The following is a 23,217-nucleotide window of genomic DNA, read 5'->3' on the forward strand; positions in this document are numbered from 1 at the left end:
AAGCAGCACCTCATTTTGGGGGAAATGTTATCATAGTTCTGGGAAACTGTAAATCATGGTTTGTTTACACCATAAATATCAGTGTAAACAAACGTAGTAAATACAATTGCGTGCACATCTCAAGGCCCAAAATTGCCATCCAAGACTGCAATTTAATTTCACTAAAATAGCTGATAAATAAACTGGTATGTGTCCTACCATTACAATGCTGACCTGCTCTAACTATTTCCTATTTTCTATTAAACCGATATATCTCTCAGACCCTCAAACTTAAGGGGAGTCCTTACACTGACACACCTTACAGGATACTGTAGCATTTCACTGTGCTTTACTATGGAGCCACTGAAACTGGCCTCAGCCTTGTGAGCGTTCACTGTGCTTTACTTTGGAGCCACTGAAACTGGCCTCAGCCTTGTGAGCGTTCACTGTGCTTTACTTTGGAGCCACTGAAACTGGCCTCAGCCTCGTGAGCGTTCACTGTGCTTTACTTTGGAGCCACTGAAACTGGCCTCAGCCTTGTGAGCGTTCACTGTGCTTTACTTTGGAGCCACTGAAACTGGCCTCAGCCTCGTGAGCGTTCACTGTGCTTTACTTTGGAGCCACTGAAACTGGCCTCAGCCTCGTGAGCGTTCACTGTGCTTTACTATGGAGCCACTGAAACTGGCCTCAGCCTCCTGAACGTTCACTGTGCTTTACTTTGGAGCCACTGAAACTGGCCTCAGCCTCGTGAGCGTTCACTGTGCTTTACTTTGGAGCCACTGAAACTGGCCTCAGTCTCGTGAACGTTCACTGTGCTTTACTTTGGAGCCACTGAAACTGGCCTCAGTCTCGTGAACGTTCACTGTGCTTTACTTTGGAGCCACTGAAACTGGCCTCAGCCTTGTGAGCGTTCACTGTGCTTTACTTTGGAGCCACTGAAACTGGCCTCAGTCTCGTGAACGTTCACTGTGCTTTACTTTGGAGCCACTGAAACTGGCCTCAGCCTCGTGAACGTTCACTGTGCTTTACTATGGAGCCACTGAAACTGGCCTCAGCCTTGTGAGCGTTCACTGTGCTTTACTATGGAGCCACTGAAACTGGCCTCAGCCTCCTGAACGTTCACTGTGCTTTACTTTGGAGCCACTGAAACTGGCCTCAGCCTCGTAAACGTTCACTGTGCTTTACTTTGGAGCCACTGAAACTGGCCTCAGCCTCGTGAACGTTCACTGTGCTTTACTATGGAGCCACTGAAACTGGCCTCAGCCTCGTAAACGTTCACTGTGCTTTACTTTGGAGCCACTGAAACTGGCCTCAGCCTTGTGAACGTTCACTGTGCTTTACTATGGAGCCACTGAAACTGGCCTCAGCCTTGTGAACGTTCACTGTGCTTTACTTTGGAGCCACTGAAACTGGCCTCAGCCTCGTGAACGTTCACTGTGCTTTACTATGGAGCCACTGAAACTGGCCTCAGCCTCCTAAACGTTCACTGTGCTTTACTATGGAGCCACTGAAACTGGCCTCAGCCTCCTGAACGTTCACTGTGCTTTACTTTGGAGCCACTGAAACTGGCCTCAGCCTCGTGAACGTTCACTGCTAAACTCACTCCCACCAAGTCTTTCCCTCAGTCACCCCTGACAACAGAGCTCCCAAATCTACTTCTAAAGATCAGGGACAAAGCGTGAATGAATTACCAAACTGAAAACTCTTCACTGTGTTTGCATAATGCCATTGTGGCCACTGGTGCAGTGGTCGATTAAGGAGTTGGTTCTCAGAGGTGTCATTCATGTTCGCTTGCTCTGATAGGCCAACCAGGGCCTCCAAAGTCACACATGTCCCTCTCTCCCCCAGCCTGCTCCTTGTCCGTTCATTCAGTATAGCATTGATAAATGACATGAGACTCTTATTGAGACGGTCAGTGGGCTCATTGTTCAAGGACACTCCTTACGTACCTGGATGTATACTGACTACACTCCTTAAATACCTGGATGTATACTGACTACACTCCTTAAGTATCTGGATGTATACTGACTACACTCCTTAAGTACCTGGATGTATACTGACTACACTCCTTAAGTACCTGGATGTATACTGACTACACTCCTTAAGTACCTGGATGTATACTGACTACACTCCTTAAGTACCTGGATGTGTACTGACTACACTCCTTAAGTACCTGGATGTGTACTGACTACACTCCTTAAGTACCTAGATGTATATTGACACCAAAGTTCAGTACTTTTTAATAGTGGTACAGATGTAGGATCTTAATTTGAACCAGTTTGCTACAGAAGGAAGAAAATCCTGCAGCAAGAGGAAATGTTAATTATTATGTGGATTATAATTAATGGTCATCTTTGTAGCATATTAGCGTTTTTCATCATTAATGTTGTTCTGGAGGCAGCGCTGCGGGAGTGGTCACTCGCTAGCACAGCCACAAATTCATAAAATCGGATTTTAAACCTAACGCTTTCAAAGTGGAAATTACAAACTTCCGAAGCCTTTTTAAACCTGAAATATACTACAAGTTCAAATTTCCTGCACAGCAGGAAAGTTCACCTGAAAAAGGGTGATCAAATTAAGATCCTACATCTGTATATTGAAATTGTAAAACGACCTTGTAAGAAATTATCTATGTTATATGCAGTCATCCTTGAACTTCCAAATTAAATCATTGTACCTTGTATCCATGGATACAAATGGATCATAATTCGTAGAGAAAAAACACTACAATCATAACATTAAAGGAGAGAGGTACTTTGTAATATTCACGGTATGTCCTTTAGTTGTATACTGATGAAAAGCAATTCATACAGTTAATGACATATCAAGGAGCCATTGTAAGAGATGGAATATATTTATAATATCCCTAAGACAGACAGCCAGACGGCCAGATGGACAGGAAGACATTAGTGCAGCACTGTGACATTTCCAAAACAGCTTATTCAGATTGATTTTAGGGAGACGTTTGATGGGTATTATCCCAAGAAAGCAATGACGTGGCCCTCAGGACAAATCTGACAGAAAGTTCATGACTGACATCAAATTGATCAGCCGTTTAGCAATGACAGGGTAGGGATCAGGGGAGGGAGAGGAAACAAGGGATAGAGAGAGCGAGACAGAGAGAAAGAGAGCGCGATAGACAGAGAGAGACAGAGAGAGACAGAGAGAGAGACAGAGAGCAAGACAGAGAGAAAGAGAGTGCGATAGACAGAGACAGAGAGCGAGAGAGAGACAGAGAGAGATAAACAGCCAGAGATTTATGTTTATTTATTTTCCCTTTTGTACTTTAACTATTTGCACATAATCTGAATTTGACATTTCTTTAGTATTTCTGTGAATGTAGAGTAAAGTTTACTGTAATTTTGTATTATTTATTTCACTTGCTTTGGCAATGTAAACATGTGTTTCCCATGCCAGTAAAGCCCCTTAAATTGAAATGGACAGAGAGCGAGTGGGCAGAGTAAAGGTAGCTGGGTAGATCCCGTTCCTGTGTGATGTAACCCCTGGTAAACACCAATTTGGCCCAGTAAACCCTCAGTGTGTTGACATTCCTAACCCCCCCCCCCACACTAAGCTAAGGAACGGAGCCTACTGGCCAACAGTTACTCTGATGTGTCTGGTCTCTTCTACAATTTCAACAAACTATATGGTTGCCTAGCTACCATTTGGAAGAGTGAAAACAGCCCTAAGTAATGTGGTGTGTAATAACAGTGGGAGCATGGAGAGCTGTGAACGGCTTACCTGTAAGAGAGAAGCATTACTGAGACTCAGTCTGAAGAGGTGATTTCTGAAGATAGAGGAGAGAGAGTTCTAACCAACATCAGTAAAGAAACAAGCAAAAGTCTGTTGTGTTGGATGTGTGTGTACATGTAAAATAGGGGGTCTGTGTGTGGGTTGCACGTGTGTGTGTGTGTGTGTGTGTGTGTGTGTGTGTGTGTGTGTGTGTGTGTGTGTGTGTGTGTGTGTGTGTGTGTATCTCACCTAGCTCCCACAATCAGCTGGTTTCTGGTCAGGTCAAGGGTCAGCTGGGAAAAGTCCTTCACTCCGGGACGAGAGAATCCTGACATCCAGGGACTCAATGCTGAAAGGAGGAAGAGGAGGGAAGGAAGAAGAGCAGGATGAGGAGGTGAAACGAGTGTGAACATCCAGTCAGTTGGGAAGTTGACACTAAACGGTCGCTGGCTCAGGCCCTGCTCTGACTGTGTGAAATGTCTCTCCCCTGACGTTTTACCTGGAACATGGAGATGAGCCTTTCAGCCTGTGTCATCAACTGATTTTTCACCAGATATCAGTTCAAACCAGCTCCTGTAGATCCATTATGACAGTAGCAGGCTAACACAGTAGTAGCATGTTGACACATCTGTATCATATCAAGATCAGTGCGACTGTGAGAGCGGGTGGCTCAAAACCAAAAGCTGCCAAACCAGCAGATAATCTCTCCTTGAGCCCTGTGCTGAAACGCATGCTGACCCTTACCAGAGGCTGAGCTAACGCTAGCCTGCTTCATTAGATGGAGAATGAGAGACAGAGGGAGAGTTAGTGGGAGGGAGAGAGAGAAAGAGGCAGGGAGAGAAAAAAAGAGAGAGCGAGAGAGAGCGAGAGAGAGAGAGCGAGAGAGGAAGACAGAGAGAGAGAGAGCGAGAGACAGAGGAAGACAGAGAGAGAGAGGGAGAGAGAGCGGGTGTTAGAGAGAGATAAAGAGATGGGGGAGACAAAGAGGTCATTGGGGGGAGGGAGGGATGTACCCAAAGCAATAAAGCCAGGGTTTGTTTTGGTGTCCTGATGTTAATGTAACTCGACACCCAGTCAAAATAGCCAAGGCTCGGGAATCTGCACCAATAGAAAGACTGTTTGATGGGCAAATATAAACAGTTTAGCTTAGATGCGTCCAACTGGGGACTTTAAATTGAGGAGATAGAGACACAACTTCAAAACAAATGGGAAAAGTCAGAGAAGGCGAGCAAAGACGTTCTCATATAGACGTGATATCAGCCTAAACTAGATTCTTGCAACAAAGTTCAGTGTACTGTATCTCAGCAACAGTTTAATATATAGATCATTTCTACAGACGACAGGTGATGTTAAGTGTATTTCAAAATCATAATACTGTAATATAAAAAAGCCTCAGCCATTGAGATAGTATTGTAAAATGTGAAAGTCCACACCACTCCGCTAACACAGACAGACTGTTAATCAGAACCACTAGTACCCCAAACCCCACACTGTTAAAACAGACCTTTGGTTCTTTGTCCATAAAATAATCTTAATGCTCCCCCTGGGTAGGAATAATCTCCTTCAAAAATGAGAAATGTTACCCTGCATAAAGGTTAGTCCCTCTGAAACCTTTCAATGACGACAATATTAAAAATGAAAAATGGCACACAACTTCTGACAGCATTCGTATCACACCATAAACATCCCCTTCTGGATAGAGTCGCTACTGTACGCTGCTATGAGCTCTTTACAAGATGTCTAACCTAGTTCTCACTCACACAATGTTGTGTAGTTGTGCCTGTTTCACACCAGGTCAGAACATGCAGTGGCTACAGTTGTATTCTCTAGTAGATGGATCAATGAATAAATATATTGAATACTTTCATTTCTCATAGGGAAATGTGCAGCAACATACAGGCATGCTTGACACAATGTCACTGGATCTGAATGGCTTCAAATCAAATGTTATTGGTCACATACACATGGTTAGCAGATGTTATTGGTCACATACTCATGGTTAGCAGATGTTATTGGTCACATACTCATGGTTAGCAGATGTTATTGGTCACATACACATGGTTAGCAGATGTTATTGGTCACATACACATGGTTAGCAGATGTTATTGGTCACATACACATGGTTAGCAGATGTTATTGGTCACATACACATGGTTAGCAGATGTTATTGGTCACATACACATGGTTAGCAGATGTTATTGGTCACATACACATGGTTAGCAGATGTTATTGGGAGTGTAGCAAAATGCTTGTAAAAGGACTAGAAGCGAGGCAGGCCTCTCTGTCGACGCCATCTTTAAAAGGCTTCAGTCCATTGCCATGTTTGTATACAGCGGGAGATGGGCAACTGCTTCTTTTGTAGGCCTGCGATCATTTCCACCCCCAAAATATGTCAGTCACTGACAGCAACAATTCTTATTTACAATGACGGCCTACCTCGGCCAAACCCGGAGGACGCTGGGCCACCGCCCTATGGGACTCTCAATCACAGCCGGTTGTGATACAGTCTGGAATTGAACCAGGGTGTCTGTAGTGACACCTCAAGCACTGAGATGCAGTGCCTTAGACCGCTGCGCTACTCAGGAACCCTGTGTGGGTAGGCAGACCCGCGAGCCACTCGGGAGCCCTGTGTGGGTAGACAGACCCGCGAGCCACTCGGGAGCCCTGTGTGGGTAGGCAGACCTGTGAGCCACTCGGGAGCCCTGTGTGGGTAGGCAGACCCGCGAGCCACTCGGGAGCCCTGTGTGGGTAGGCAGACCTGCGAGCCACTCGGGAGCCCTGTGTGGGTAGGCAGACCCGCGAGCCACTCGGGAGCCCTGTGTGGGTAGGCAGACCCGCGAGCCACTCGGGAGCCCTGTGTGGGTACACAGACCCGCGAGCCACAGTGGCCCCTCATGATGAGTTCAGATTTCTTGTGGTCCCACCCACATCAGAGTTGCCCATCCGGTCTCCAGTAAGACAACAATAGCAGACAGCAGTGTTCCCTGAGGTACATAGTGATGCCAGTCTCAGCCACATTGAACCAGCATGTGACAAGTGTGACAAGTGTCTGATGATTGACAGTTGACTGACAGAACAGTTTGCCATTCCCCCCTCTCTTCCTCCCCCACCTCCTCTCCTCAGACCCCTTTCAGAAACTACACCCCTGAGGGGGGGAGCATCCTGGCAAAGGACAGACACTTTCTAACAGACATCCAAATGGAGTGGAAAGTAGTCTCTCTCTCTCTCTCTCTCTCTCTAGATAATGGAACCCTGAAAAGAGCTGACTGTGGAGAGAAGGAGCGAGGGAGGGGTTTTGGGGATGAGAGAGAGAAAGAATAGACAGCTCTCTTAAAAGGGAAAAGGCTCCAGAAATGAGAGGAGTCCAATTATCTACAATCACAAAATGTTGCTGTCCTTTCGGTTTCTCTTGGGCCAGACCCATATAGCTGGCGTTCCGGGCAGAGGAGTGATTGAGAAGGATGAGGCTGCAGAATCCTCAGAGGAGATAGCAGTGAATAGCAAACCATTGTGAAACGTCTCATTGGAATGATGATGCTAGTGAGGAGTAGATTTACAAAATGGTATTGGAAATCTGTCAAATACTTTCGCTATGCTTGACTGAGCTGCCTGGAGCACCGTAACCAATTGCATACTCTTAAAAATGAAAACCCTGCCTATCCGGCACAACAGGCAAATGCTCAAAGTATCTAATGTGCTCACCTTTGTATGGGACGATGGGATGAACTTTCCTGGTACACTCCAGTAGGGGTGGGAACGGGCTCTCAAAGTTGACCAATGGCTGCTGGCATAGACAGAGTGGCAGGCAGAGGAGCAGCAGTAGACCAACGGGAGGAAGGGACACAACCTCCCACAGAGACGTCGCCATGGTTACGGGGCCAACCACGCCCACCATACCTCTAACTGGTCCTCACAGGACACACCTGAGGGAGGAAGGACAGAGCTGTCAGTCAAACATACACATGGCCAATGACGATTGATTATAACATACAGACAGCCAATCACATTGTCTTCTGTATAAAATGTATTTGAGCTTTTAGATATTTTTACTCCTTGAAAGATATGGGAAATCAAGGTAGCAAGAGCAGCGTGTCAACTGAACACCACAGACCACAGATAATAATATGTTTTACCTCTATGCCAGAATAGATCCATTTAACAAATCTGATCACTTCATTTAAACCTTTAGTGACCCCAAGCCTTCCTGACCCCTGGGACTTGTACTTTTGACTGTTTTATGGGCTGGCCAATTGACACCTGTCTAGTGTGCTGACATTGTGCAGAGCTGGAGTGAGTGGCCACCAACGCTGACCCAAATGACATTAGCGGGGTCAAAGGTTATAGCAACGCAACAGTAATTGAGCTACTCCCCCTATCCCAAACCCCAACAAACTTATCCTGTCATTACTGATAATCACACACATTAATTCAAATGAAGACAGACAAGCAGGGGTTGAGGGAACAGTGTGTGGTATGAAGATAGATAAGCAGGAGTTGAGGGAACAGTGTGTGGTATGAAGATAGATATGCAGGGGTTGAGGGAACAGTGTGTGGTCCACCTTCATCCCCTTTAGCCAATAGAATAAGAGAACAATGGCCTATTTTCATAGAGTAGAATCGTTTAGTATAGAATAGTTCACAATAAAATAGTTTAGTATAGAATAGTTTACATTAAAATAGTTTAGTATAGAATAGTTTAGTATATAATAGTTTACATTAAAATAGTTTAGTATAGAATAGTTTACATTAAAATAGTTTAGTATAGAATAGTTTAGTATATAATAGTTTAGAATATAATAGTTCAGTATAGAATAGATTAGTGTAGAATAGATTAGTGTAGAATATAATAGTTTACATTAAAATAGTTTAGTATAGAATAGTTTACAATAAAATTGTTTAGTATAGAATAGTTTAGTATATAATAGTTTAGAATATAATAGTTCAGTATAGAATAGATTAGTGTAGAATAGATTAGTGTAGAATATAATAGTTTACAATATAATAGTTTAGTATAGAATAGTTTACATTAAAATAGTTTAGTATAGAATAGTTTACAATAAAATAGTTTAGTATAGAATAGTTTACAATAAAATTGTTTAGTATAGAATAGTTTAGAATAGAATAGTTCAGTATAGAATAGCTTAGAATAGAATAGTTTAGAATATAATAGTTTACAATATAATAGTTTAGTATAGAATAGTTTACATTAAAATAGTTTAGTATAGAATAGTTTACAATAAAATAGTTTAGTATAGAATAGTTTACAATAAAATTGTTTAGTATAGAATAGTTTAGAATAGAATAGTTTAGTATAGAATAGTTCAGTATAGAATAGTTTAGTATAGAATAGTTCAGTATAGAATAGCTTAGAATAGAATAGTTTAGAATAGAATAGTTTACAATAAAATAGTTTAGTATAGAATAGCTTAGTATAGAATAGTTTAGAATAGAATAGTTCAGTATAGAATATATTATTATAGAATAGTATAGTGTAGAATAGATTAGTATAGAATAGTTTAGTATAGTATAGAATAGTTTAGTGTAGAAATGTTTAGAATAGAATCGTTTAGTTTAGTATAGAAAAGTTTAGTATAGAATAGAATACCGGAGCACCAAGTCTAGGACCAAAAGGCTCCTCAACAGCTTCTAGCACCAAGCCATAAGACTGCTGAACAATTCATAAAATCGCCACCGGACAATTTACATTCACTCTCCCTTTTGTACACTGCTGCTACTCGCTGTTTGTTTGTTACCTATGCATAGTCACTTCACCCCAACTACATGTACAGATTACCTCAACTAGCCTGTACCCCTGCACACTGACTCGGTACAGGTGCCTCCTGTATATACCCCCCCCACACTGACTCGGTACAGGTGCCCCCTGTATATACCCCCCCCACACTGACTCGGTACAGGTGCCCCCTGTATATACCCCCCCCACACTGACTCGGTACAGGTGCCCCCTGTATATACCCCCCCCACACTGACTTGGTACAGGTGCCCCCTGTATATACCCCCCCACACTGACTCGGTACAGGTGCCCCCTGTATATACCCCCCCCCACACTGACTTGGTACAGGTGCCTCCTGTATATACCCCCCCACACTGACTTGGTACAGGTGCCCCCTGTATATACCCCCCCACACTGACTCGGTACAGGTGCCCCCTGTATATACCCCCCCCACACTGACTTGGTACAGGTGCCTCCTGTATATACCCCCCACACTGACTTGGTACAGGTGCCTCCTGTATATACCCCCCCACACTGACTCGGTACAGGTGCCCCCTGTATATACCCCCCCACACTGACTTGGTACAGGTGCCCCCTGTATATACCCCCCACACTGACTTGGTACAGGTGCCTCCTGTATATACCCCCCCACACTGACTTGGTACAGGTGCCTCCTGTATATACCCCCCCACACTGACTCGGTACAGGTCCCTCCTGTATATACCCCCCCACACTGACTTGGTACAGGTGCCTCCTGTATATACCCCCCACACTGACTTGGTACAGGTGCCTCCTGTATATACCCCCCCACACTGACTCGGTACAGGTGCCCCCTGTATATACCCCCCCACACTGACTTGGTACAGGTGCCCCCTGTATATACCCCCCCACACTGACTTGGTACAGGTGCCTCCTGTATATACCCCCCCACACTGACTCGGTACAGGTCCCTCCTGTATATACCCCCCCACACTGACTTGGTACAGGTGCCTCCTGTATATACCCCCCCACACTGACTCGGTACAGGTCCCTCCTGTATATACCCCCCCACACTGACTTGGTACAGGTGCCTCCTGTATATACCCCCCCACACTGACTCGGTACAGGTCCCTCCTGTATATACCCCCCCACACTGACTCGGTACAGGTCCCTCCTGTATATACCCCCCCCACACTGACTCGGTACAGGTGCCTCCTGTATAAAGCCTTGTTGTTGTTATTCTTATTGTGTTAATATTTATTATGACCTTTTATGTTAGTCTACATCATAAATATGTTCTTCTTCTTGATCTGCACTGTTGGTTAAGGGCTTGTAATTAAGCATTTCACAGTAAAGTCTACACTTGTTGTATTCAGGGGGATGTGGGCTTGTAAGTAAGCATTTCACGGTAAAGTCTATACTTGTATTCGGCGCATGTGACAAATAAAGTATGATTTGATTTGAATAGTATAGAATAGGTTAGTATAGAATAGTCTAGAATAGTGTAGAATAGAATAGTATAGAATAGTGTAAAATAGAATGTATAGAATAGTATAGTATAGTCTAGAATAGTGTAAAATAGAATGTATAGAATAGTATAGTATAGTCTAGAATAGTGTAAAATAGAATGTATAGAATAGTATAGTATAGTCTAGAATAGTGTAAAATAGAATGTATAGAATAGTATAGTATAGTCTAGAATAGTGTAAAATAGAATGTATAGAATAGTATAGAATAGTGTAGAATAGAATAGTATAGAATAGTCTAGAATAGAATAGTGTAAACTAGAATAGTATAAAATAGTATAGAATAGTCTAGAATAGAATAGTGTAGAATAGAATAGTATAGAATAGTCCAGAATAGTGTAGAATAGAATAGTGTAGAATAGAATAGTCCAGAATAGAATAGTGTATATTAGTCCATCAGAGACTGACATTCTTCTTCTGTTCTGCTCCCAACACCCCCAAGACGGACAGACTCAAATAATTACACTACATCTGTTACTGTAAACTTCTGGTGTAGTTATTCAACCGTGTGTCTCTCCTGCATGTTGTGGGCACAGATGTGGAACCCTCCTTCCCCTTTAAAGATGTGGAGCAAGTGAAGGGAGAAGGAAGCATCAAGCGTAAGTTGCTGCAGTCCTAAACATCTGGCCCTAGCTAGCTGCTCACAGCAGCCTCAGAGACCACTGGAGTTGGCAACTTGGCACAAGTCCAGTCTAAAACCATCTGGGTGCTTAATGCCCCACTATCACCATGGGCATCAGCAGACGCTGGCACACACACTGTACTGTACATCACTGAGGAAAACACACACACACGCACACGCACACACACACACACAGCTGGCAGGCAGGCATGCTCCTTCTCACATTCCCTCTCTCCCCAATGTCCTTGTTGTAGTGCTGAAGGACTGGATAGTTTTTAACAAAGTAAAGTTGATCATTAATGTTGGCAGTGAACCATAAGAGGCGTTCAGCCACAACTGTAATGACTTGGTGTTTGGGCGCCAAGCAGCTGCCAGGGGTGTGTGTGTGTGTGTGTGTACATGATCAGAGTCAGGTATCTTGGATGAGAGAAGGGAGGGTCTCCTTCTGTTGATTATGGCAGTGGATACAGTAGGTTGTCATGGTAACAACATGTATTGCTGATGGAGATGATTAGTGATGTGGATGATTATGAACAGATGCATTTTTTTATAGAGTGTCTTAATTAGGAGTTTGTGATGTAGCCTATACATGTTGTACACTGAGGGTACAAAACATTAGGAACACCTTCCTAATATTGATTAACAAAACATTAGGAACACCTTCCTAATATTGATTAACAAAACATTAGGAACACCTTCCTAATATTGATTAACAAAACATTAGAAACACCTTCCTAATATTGAGTTGCACCCCCTTTTGCCCTCAGAACAGCCTCAATTCGTCAGGGCATGGACTCTGCAAGGTGTTGAAAGTGTTCCACAGGGAAGCCGGCTCGTGTTGACACCAACGGTCTCCTCTCCTTGTTGGGGCGGCGTTCTCCTCTCCTTGTTCAGGCGGCGTTCTCCACTCCTTGTTGGGGCGGCGTTCTCCTCTCCTTGTTGGGGCGGCGTTCTCCTCTCCTTGTTGGGGCGGCGTTCTCCTCTCCTTGTTGGGGCGGCGTTCTCCTCTCCTTGTTCAGGCGGCATTCTCCTCTCCTTGTTGGGGCGGCGTTCTCCTCTCCTTGTTCCTTTCGGGGTTTCTCATATATCCATTTGTTTTGTCTTGTTCCATTACACACCTGGTTTTCATTCCATAATTACTGCATGTATTTAGGCCTCTGTTCCCAACCATGTCTTTGTGTGTAATTGTTTATTGTGATGTGGATTTTGTCAGGCGCTATACTTTTACTATGTTCCGTGTTTTTGGCACGTTATTGTTCTCATGTGCTGTCATTTTTGGACCGGATTTAAAGTGCGCCTGTTTCTTACACTCTGTGGAACCCAGACACAGTCTGGGTTCCCTCCTACCACCCACCCTCCTACCACCCAGCCAGCAATAAATCAATCATGCAACACAACTTTTGATTATAGGCTTTACTCCAGGCCCTCTGTTGTCTCTAATTGGCCTTTGGATCTAAGTCCTGACCAGGCAAGTTACTCATTAAACTGCTGCCCTACACAGTGTGTGCATCCCAAATGGCACCCTATTCCCTATAGAGTGCACTACCTTGGACCAGAGCCCATGCAATACAGTTCTGAAGAACCATGAATCAAACTGGACAATAGAGGCTAGTAGTCCGTGTCACAGTCTCACAGCTGGGCAACTTCTAGCCAATGACTCTCCACCAGTTATGAATAGATGTTAGATCTCAGCAGTGGTGGAAAAACTACTCAATTGTCATACTTGAGTAGAAGTAAAGATACCTTGATAGAAAATGACTCAAGTAAAAGTGAAAGTCACCCAGTAAAATACAACTTGAGTAAAAGTCTATAAGTATTTGGTTTTAAAATATATTTAAGTATCAAAAGTAAATTAAATTGCTCAAATGTACTTAAGTATCAAAAGTAAAAGTATATTTTTTATTGAGACGGATAGCCAAGGGCACACTACGAAACCCATTTACAAAGAAGCATTTATGTTTAGTGAGTCCACTAGGTCAGAAGCATTAGGGATGACCAGGGATGTTCTCTGGAAGTGTGTGAATTGAACCCTTTTCCTGTCAAAATGTAAATAAGTACATTATTTTCTTTAGGAATGTAGTGAAGTAAAAGTTGCCAAAAATATGAATAGTAAAGTAAAGTACGAATACCCCAAAAAACTACTTAAGTAATACTTTAAAATATGTTTACTTAACTACTTTCCACCACTGGATCTCAGTATGGAGAAGTGTTTAGTATGTTTAGTATGAAGAAGTGTTTAGGCTCCACCAGTTAGAGAGAGAGAGAATAGCAGTAGTTCAGAGCTCATGATTGACTCCAGTTAGGGGAGAGTAGGGGCTGGTCCAGACAGACAGGAGAGAGTAGAGGCTGGTCCAGACAGACAGGAGAGAGTAGGGGCTGGTCCAGACAGACAGGAGAGAGTAGGGGCTGGTCCAGACAGACAGGGGAGAGTAGAGGCTGGTCCAGACAGACAGGAGAGAGTAGGGGCTGGTCCAGACAGACAGGGGAGAGTAGGGGCTGGTCCAGACAGACAGGGGAGAGTAGGGGCTGGTCCAGACAGACAGGAGAGAGTAGGGGCTGGTCCAGACAGACAGGGTAGTGTAGGGGCTGGTCCAGACAGACAGGAGAGAGTAGGGGCTGGTCCAGACAGACAGGAGAGAGTATGGGCTGGTCCAGACAGACAGGAGAGAGTTGGGGCTGGTCCAGACAGACAGGGGAGAGTAGGGTCTGGACTGCTCTGTAGCCTGTTTTTTTTTGAGGCAGACATGGCCCTGATAGGAGGGTGTCTGTAGCTGTAACCCTAACACCCACACACCTTCCCCACACACACACCCCCTCCACGTCTTCTAATGAGCGTTACCCGTTCTCCTCTGGCCTGCCACAGACTATCTCATTCTCCCTCCACTCTCTCCAGACCCCCTAAAGTCAGGTCTGTATTGACCATGTCTAATCCACCTCAATGGCCCAGACCCACAAAATCCCTCTAAAGCCTACTCCCAAACCAGGGGTGGCATCTCTAGAGCCCTCTATGATCCAGCTCCATTCAGATATGAGCTTGAACCAAAGAGAGGAAGAGAGAGGGAAAGAGACGGGGAGGGAGGGAGGAGAAAAGAAGGGAGCGAGGAGAAAAGATGAAGACAGAGAACAATGTGTTGTAAAAGCACATAAAGCTCCTTTATACGGATGCCAAGTCCTTTTATGGACGTATCAAATGTGATCATCTGTGAAAGATGAGACAGTCTAACTACTGGGTAGAGCGAGAGATGATGTGTCAACCATGGTGAAAACCCCCTGATGGAAGGAGTGGATAAATGCTGCGTTGGTGGCCTGTCTGGGACAGCCGTGGGACTACAGTACTGTATATACTGGAACAATGAGGATGTGCTGCTAACAGGGGCGTAATGACCAACAAACAGCATGTTTAAAGTCAACGCTTAATGAAGGCTTCGTAAACCCTTTATAAGGCCTTCGTAGATGCTTCACAAAGGTTTTATAAGCAAAGTCACACTATATAACAGGTGTTAAGGATATATCTGGATATGTGGTATAACCCTTTTTCCCATCCTTTACATACCATTTATTGATTAATGATCTGTGAAGCGTCTGTGAAGGTCTTAAAAAGGCTTTTAAATGGTTGCTTGGTTTAAAGTGGGACCACAGCTTTTACATGGAATGACAAGGCACTCTCTCTGGAGAGGGAGCAGAGCAAGGCCTGGCAGACAGAATCTATCCCCCCCTTTCTCTCACAGCCATGAGATGCTTTACATGTTTTTGGCCAATGAAAGTCTAGACACAACAACTACCACACCATACTGGCAGTTCCTAGAAATGTGTCTTGTTAAAGGTTTCAGAATGTCAACTATTTCACTTATGGCTAATTCTCAGAGAAGTGTTCCTTCTATCAATATATTACTAACATTGTAACTACATTAGCACTTGGTTGTACAGGGGTTTCAGCAGACTCTGAACTAATGCCTCATTTGGGAAATGAAATGTTGTCTTCATGGACGAAACAGAGTGGAATTAAAAGGATTTGGAGATCGACAAATAGTGAGGATCTGGAGTGAAGTTTGAAGAAAAAGTATAAATCTGATAAACCAGTCAATGTGTGAGAAATGACACCACAATATACACCATTATGCTGCTACCTTTATCCACCATTATGCTGCTACCTTTATACACCATTATGCTGCTACCTTTATCCACCATTATGCTGCTACCTTTATCCACCATTATGCTGCTACCTTTATCCACCATTATGCTGCTACCTTTATCCACCATTATGCTGCTACCTTTATCCACCATTATGCTGCTACCTTTATACACCATTATGCTGCTACCTTTATCCACCATTATGCTGCTACCTTTATACACAATTATGCTGCTACCTTTATACACCATTATGCTGCTACCTTTATACACCATTATGCTGCTCTCATTATACACCGTTATGCTGCTCTCATTATACACCATTATGCTGCTACCTTTATACACCATTATGCTGCTCTCATTATACACCATTATGCTGCTACCTTTATACACCATTATGCTGCTACCTTTATACACCATTATGCTGCTACCTTTATACACCATTGTGCTGCTGCCTTTATACACCATTATGCTGCTCTCATTATACACCATTATGCTGCTACCTTTATACACCATTATGCTGCTCTCATTATACACCATTATGCTGCTACCTTTATACACCATTATGCTGCTCTCATTATATACCATTATGCTGCTACCTTTATACACCATTATGCTGCTCTCATTATACACCATTATGCTGCTACCTTTATACACCATTATGCTGCTCTCATTATACACCATTATGCTGCTCTCATTATACACCATTATGCTGCTACCTTCATACACCATTATGCTGCTACCTTTATACACCATTATGCTGCTACCTTTATACACCATTATGATAATATATTTTGGTCAGGGCTCCCTTGACAAATATATCCCTATCTTAATGATAATAAATAAATACAATGCACTTCTCATAATGAAAACTCTTTATGAGACCAAAACACTACGTTTTTCTGAATGTTTCCTGAATAAAAAACAAAATAACTAATTGTATTCACTTCAATTATTCACTAATTGTATTCACTTCTCAGAAAAGAGGACCAAAAAAAAGTATACACTTAGATACTTACATGGACAAAACAAGTATACACTTAGATACTTACATGGACAAAACAAGTAAACAACTAATGTTCTCCAGTCCCAGTCCAGGCTCCAGTGGCCTGCTACTAACTGATCTTTCCCCAGATGTTTCCCTGTGAATCACCAGTGTGTAAGTCTTTATTGATTTCCTGCCCTGACCTGTTGTGTTCCGTTGTTCCCTCTAATGCTGTAGCTAAACACTGGCCTGTGAAGTCTCTCCTCACACTCACTCTGTCCCGGCTAAAAGGCTGCTCCTACTGGCAGGCTCCCACGACTAGTCGCTGTTTTAACTCAACCTAACATTCTACATGCTGGCAAGGTGTCTGTTTAAAACCACATAAACAAGATTACTTTGCTAATCTGAACAGTGAGTGGAGTAGGATAATGTATTCATTATTTCCTTAAGAAAGCAGGGAGCCTCGTCTCTGCTGGACAGGGACAACAGAGTAGCCTTTCCATAACCACACCATTACTATCAAGCAACATCTTCAAGACACACATTTACATGACAACAATGAGATGAATCAGTGAGATATTAATGATATATTGTACTTTATAAACTGGGTGGTTTGAGCCCTGAATTCTGATTGGCTGAAAGCCATGGTATATCACACCGTATACCACGGGTATGTCAAAACATTTAGTTTTACTGCTGTAATTACATTGGTAAGCAGCTTGGTATTGCTTGGTATTGGTACAGCTTGGTATTGGTATGCAGTGTTATACAATGGGTGGGTCTAATCCTGGATGCTGATTGGTTAAAACCGCATTACAGCCGGTGTCTATTCCACAAGTTACCACCGGCTAAATCTATGATGTTGAAATGCCTATTTACTCTGTTCCATCTGACTGTGCAATCCACTGTCTCATCAGCCCAGCCAGGCAATTTATATACTAGATCTACCCTCTAAAAAACATCTAGACATTATCTCCCAATTCTTTTAGACTAACATTTGGTTTTCAACAGCGCAGATTTGTAATAAACTTGCTGTCTGTCTCTATGACATTTTAAACATTGTTTCAATATTGAAATTCGATCTCCAGGTTAACTAGGGTAATGAATATGTCGGGAGTCGGGACGAGACAGACAGACTGGCAGCTTTTCTCAGCCAGCTGAAATCATGAATCAGGAACATTTCTATGGATATATACAAAGAAATACAGTTAGTTTGCTGTCATTCCAGCTTCAGTTTGAAGTGATTGTGTTAGCTGTGTAGTTGGCTAGCTCCTCTGAACAGTGTCCTGGAGAGAGAGCAAATGTTCTGTGCCAGGCGAAATTTCTCATCATTAGCTCATTGTTATAGACGTATTCAAATAAAATCACTAGACAACAGCTTAAACAAACGCAAATGCAGCTACTTTGCTATTATTCTAGCTGCACGTGACTGTGTTCGCCGAATTTGGCACGCTAGCAAGCAAGGTATAAGAACGTTGCCAGCCATCATTAGAACAAACAACTCCACAGATTTAGAACAAAGAAACTTAACGACTGGGTCAGACAAACGAACGGGACCATATACCATGGAAGGATCAAATAGTACGGATACATTCATCAAAATAATGTTTTTAATGAAAATATGTCAGTCATTATTTGAATATGTTGGTGACCCGTAGTTATAAAAGTGAAAATGGGGGAGGGGGGGTCAATGTGTCACGACTTCCGCCGAAGTTGGCTCCCCTGCCTGTTCGGGCGGTGCTCGGCGGTCGTCGTCACCGTCCTACTAGAAGTTGGCTCCCCTGCCTGTTCGGGTGGTGCTCGGCGGTCGTCGTCACCGTCCTACTAGCTGCTACCGATCCCTTTTTCGTTTGTCTGTTGGTTTTGTCTTATTCGTTTCACCTGTGTGTATTCTGGTTTAATTAGCTTCCCTATATGTAGTAGTTTGACCCGCCCTTGTTTTGTGGGGGATTGTCTTTATGTTACGTGTGTACATATTAGGTCGTGGTGTATTTTATTTTCTATACTGGACACCCTGTGGTTTTGGGTTGTCTGGTATAGTGTCCTGCGCCCTGTATTGTATTGGGCTTATCAGTTTGGTGTGCAATAGTAAAGCACTTTACTCCGTTACTCTCTCTCTGCTGTCTCACAGCAGGAAAATATTGATGCAGCAACAGGGTGATCAAATTAAGATCCTACATACATGCCTCCCATTCAAGCCTTTATGTACCTTCCACGAAAACCAACAATACAGCAAAACAGCATGATAACTTCTGTCTTCTTGACTTCTAAAGGCTTGATGCAAGTCTCTATCTACCTTGTGCTTCAGAGTGGTACAGCTGAGCCTGGATAATGGTCCCTGTCTCCCTGAGTCCCTGCATCCCTGAGTCCCTCTCCCTGAGTCCCTGCCTCCCAGAGTCCCTGAGTCCCTGTCTCCCTGAGTCCCTGTCTCCCTGAGTCCCTGTCTCCCTGAGTCCCTGCCTCCCTGAGTCCCTGCCTCCTTGTCTCCCTGAGTCCCTGTCTCCCTGAGTCCCTGAGTCCCTGTCTCCCTGGTCCCTGAGTCCCTGCATCCCTGAGTCCCTGTCTCCCTGAGTCCCTGTCTCCCTGAGTCCCTGTCTCCCTGGTCCCTGTCTCCCTGTCTCCCTGAGTCCCTGGTCCCTGAGTCCCTGTCTCCCTGAGTCCCTGAGTCCCTGTCTCCCTGAGTCCCTGGTCCCGGAGTCCCTGCATCCCTGAGTCACTGCATCCCTGGTCTCCCTGGTCCCGGAGTCCCTGCATCCCTGAGTCACTGCATCCCTGGTCTCCCTGGTCCCGGAGTCCCTCAGCTAATGGCTGCTATCAGGCAGAAGAGAGAGCATTCAGCCCAGGATTCAGACTTGACACCTTCCTACTGTGATTGCATCCCAAAGGGCACCCTGACCCAACATCAGCATCTAATGTCAACCTCACCCTACACCGTTGGCTACAGTGTGAGAGGCAGGTCATTGTGTGGGTGGGTCACTGTGCCCCTTCTCCAACAGAGAGAATGACCTGGACTCTGGAGGCCGAAGGCCCTGGCTGCAACCTGCTGGGTGCTCAGCAGTTGTGAACTTGTGATGATTAATGAACCAACTAGTGCTGCCATTCCATTTCTGAACTTGCCTTTGTTGCTAGAAGAGCTCTGGCTGTGAGAGGGGGCAGAGAGAGAGAGAGAGACAGACAGACAGACAGAGGCACAGAGGGGCAGAGAGAGGCAGACCCAGGCGAGGCCCAATGTTCTGACTGCTTTGTTCGTTGACTTGAATAGGGGAACAGGTGTCAGCTCCCTCCAGGTTTTTTTTTTGTACTGATTGACGGCAACTTCTTGACACGTAAATGACGCAATTACAAGGGGACTGAGGCTGGGTAACTGGGTAGCCGATTGACAGGGGTTTCGCCCCAATCAGACCTGTGTTCAAATAGTGTTTGTTTTCTTTCAAATGCTGTGAGGGTTTGATTGAGCCTGCCTGGAGATGCCAGATGGACGGGGTTTGCAGTTTGCAATTTTGGGACTATTTTGTTAGTTACATTGCGCCAGGCAAGCACAGCTAAAGTATTTAAAAGAAAATGAATACTATTTGAAGCCAGGTCTGTTGACGATCCAAATCATTCACACACACACACACACACACACACACACACACACACACACACACACACACACACACACACACACACACACACACACACACAGGGCTTTACATGGGATTATGAGAGTGTGTGACAGCTCTGTGAGGGTGCCTCTGTGTTTCCCACACTCCCCGGGGAGAACCCCACTGTCCTGGAGAAGGACTGTACTACCACGTGGCTGTGCACCCCACCAGACATGCCACCAGGGGTCTTTTCACAGTCCCCAGGCCCAGAACAAATTCCACGAAACGTACAGTATTGTAAAGACCCATGAGCGCATGGAACTCCCATCCATCTTATATACAGTATTATACAGAGACATGAGTGCATGGAACACCCTTCCATCTTATATACAGTATTATACAGAGCCATGAGGGCATGGAACTCCCATCCATCTTATATACAGTATTATACAGAGACATGAGTGCATGGAACACCCTTCCATCTTATATACAGTATTATACAGAGCCATGAGGGCATGGAACTCCCATCCATCTTATATACAGTATTATACAGAGCCATGAGGGCATGGAACTCCCATCCATCTTATATACAGTATTATACAGAGACATGAGTGCATGGAACACCCTTCCATCTTACAGTATTATACAGAGACATGAGGGCATGGGACTAACTGGTTGTGTGTATGTAATGGCATGTGAAATACTGGTGTGTATGTAATGGCATGTGACCTACTGGTTGTGTGTATGTACTGACATGTGACCTACTGGTTGTGTGTATGTACTGACATGTGACCTACTGGTTGTGTGTATGTACTGACATGTGACCTACTGGTGTGTGTATGTACTGACATGTGACCTACTGGTTGTGTGTATGTACTGACATGTGACCTACTGGTGTGTGTATGTACTGACATGTGACCTACTGGTGTGTATGTACTGACATGTGACCTACTGGTTGTGTGTATGTACTGACATGTGACCTACTGGTTGTGTGTATGTACTGACATGTGACCTACTGGTGTGTGTATGTACTGACATGTGACCTACTGGTGTGTATGTACTGACATGTGACCTACTGGTTGTGTGTATGTACTGACATGTGACCTACTGGTTGTGTGTATGTACTGACATGTGACCTACTGGTTGTGTGTATGTACTGACATGTGACCTACTGGTGTGTGTATGTACTGACATGTGACCTACTTGTGTATATGTACTGACATGTGAACTACTGGTTGTGTGTATGTACTGACATGTGACCTACTGGTGTGTGTATGTACTGACATGTGACCTACTGGTTGTGTGTATGTACTGACATGTGACCTACTGGTGTGTGTATGTACTGACATGTGACCTACTTGTGTATATGTACTGACATGTGAACTACTGGTTGTGTGTATGTACTGACATGTGACCTACTGGTGTGTATGTACTGACATGTGACCTACTGGTTGTGTGTATGTACTGACATGTGACCTACTGGTGTGTGTATGTACTGACATGTGACCTACTGGTTGTGTGTATGTACTGACATGTGACCTACTGGTGTGTGTATGTACTGACATGTGACCTACTTGTGTGTATGTACTGACATGTGAACTACTGGTTGTATGTATGTACTGACATGTGACCTACTGGTGTGTGTATGTACTGACATGTGACCTACTTGTGTGTATGTACTGACATGTGAACTACTGGTTGTGTGTATGTACTGACATGTGACCTACTGGTTGTGTGTATGTACTGACATGTGACCTACTTGTTGTGTGTATGTACTGACATGTGACCTACTGGTGTGTGTATGTACTGACATGTGACCTACTTGTTGTGTGTATGTACTGACATGTGACCTACTGGTTGTGTGTATGTACTGACATGTGACCTACTTGTGTGTATGTACTGACATGTGAACTACTGGTGTGTATGTACTGACATGTGACCTACTGGTTGTGTGTATGTACTGACATGTGACCTACTGGTGTGTATGTACTGACATGTGACCTACTGGTTGTGTGTATGTACTGACATGTGACCTACTGGTGTGTGTATGTACTGACATGTGACCTAATGGTTGTGTGTATGTACTGACATGTGACCTACTGGTGTGTATGTACTGACATGTGACCTACTGGTTGTGTGTATGTACTGACATGTGACCTACTGGTGTGTATGTACTGACATGTGACCTACTGGTGTGTATGTACTGACATGTGACCTACTGGTTGTGTGTATGTACTGACATGTGACCTACACACACGCTACATGTTAATGTTTTTAAATGTATGTAAATTGTTGTCTTGTCTGTAATGTATTTTTCGTTGTGTGTCGGACCCCAGTTAGAATAGCTGTCCCCATTGGCGTGGGCTAATGGGAGATCCTAACCAATCAAATCAAACCACAACTAGCTGCACATACTAGCTTTCTGTGTGTCTGCGTGTGTGTGGGGTGTGTGTGTGTGTGTGTGTGTGTGTGTGTGTGTGTGTGTGTGTGTGTGTGTGTGTGAGCTTGCGTGTGTGTCAGTCTGCCATGTAATGATTTCTACAAAGTAAATAAACATGAGATAATCATGAAAGTTAACCATGTGAATTACTGGTAGAAGAGATTTAGAGTTGAAGTCGCTCAGCCTGCTCAGCCCTGGTCTGTCTTCTACTACGACTCTCCCTGTCAGCTAAAAACATTATTTGAAGACAACTAATCTTTTGTGGGAAGGAATAAACAAAACACAGTTTTAGGAAGTGGACAAACATGCTAATCTAAAACAGGAGATTAGAAGTCGTTTTATTTTTAATGCCACTATGTTACGTGTTCTGTGAGCCGTTTAAAAACTCTGTTCTGACTCTTAACTACTGCTACTCCTAAACAGAACCCCTCTCTATAGCATACCAGACCCACTCTCTATAACAGACCCCTCTCTATAGCATACCAGACCCCCTCTCTATAACAGACCC

General features: G+C 44.0%; 1 protein-coding gene across 2 annotated transcripts in view; it reads right to left on the reverse strand.

The window, feature by feature from the left end:
* The window catches only part of LOC110527256 (semaphorin-5B), a 106,860-nt gene that overhangs the window by 59,832 nt on the left and 23,811 nt on the right, over positions 1 to 23,217 (reverse strand). For both annotated transcript variants that reach the window (XM_036982412.1, XM_036982411.1), the window contains exons 2-4: positions 7,414 to 7,634; positions 3,961 to 4,060; positions 3,721 to 3,766 (exon numbers count right to left, since the gene is read on the reverse strand). In XM_036982412.1, the coding sequence (XP_036838307.1) occupies positions 3,721 to 3,766; positions 3,961 to 4,060; positions 7,414 to 7,606 (339 nt within the window). In that variant the 5' untranslated portion in view covers positions 7,607 to 7,634. The remainder of the gene's footprint in view (positions 1 to 3,720; positions 3,767 to 3,960; positions 4,061 to 7,413; positions 7,635 to 23,217) is intronic.

The sequence above is a fragment of the Oncorhynchus mykiss genome, chromosome 7 (genome assembly GCF_013265735.2).
Source record: "Oncorhynchus mykiss isolate Arlee chromosome 7, USDA_OmykA_1.1, whole genome shotgun sequence".
NCBI classification, from domain to species: Eukaryota; Metazoa; Chordata; class Actinopteri; order Salmoniformes; family Salmonidae; genus Oncorhynchus; species Oncorhynchus mykiss.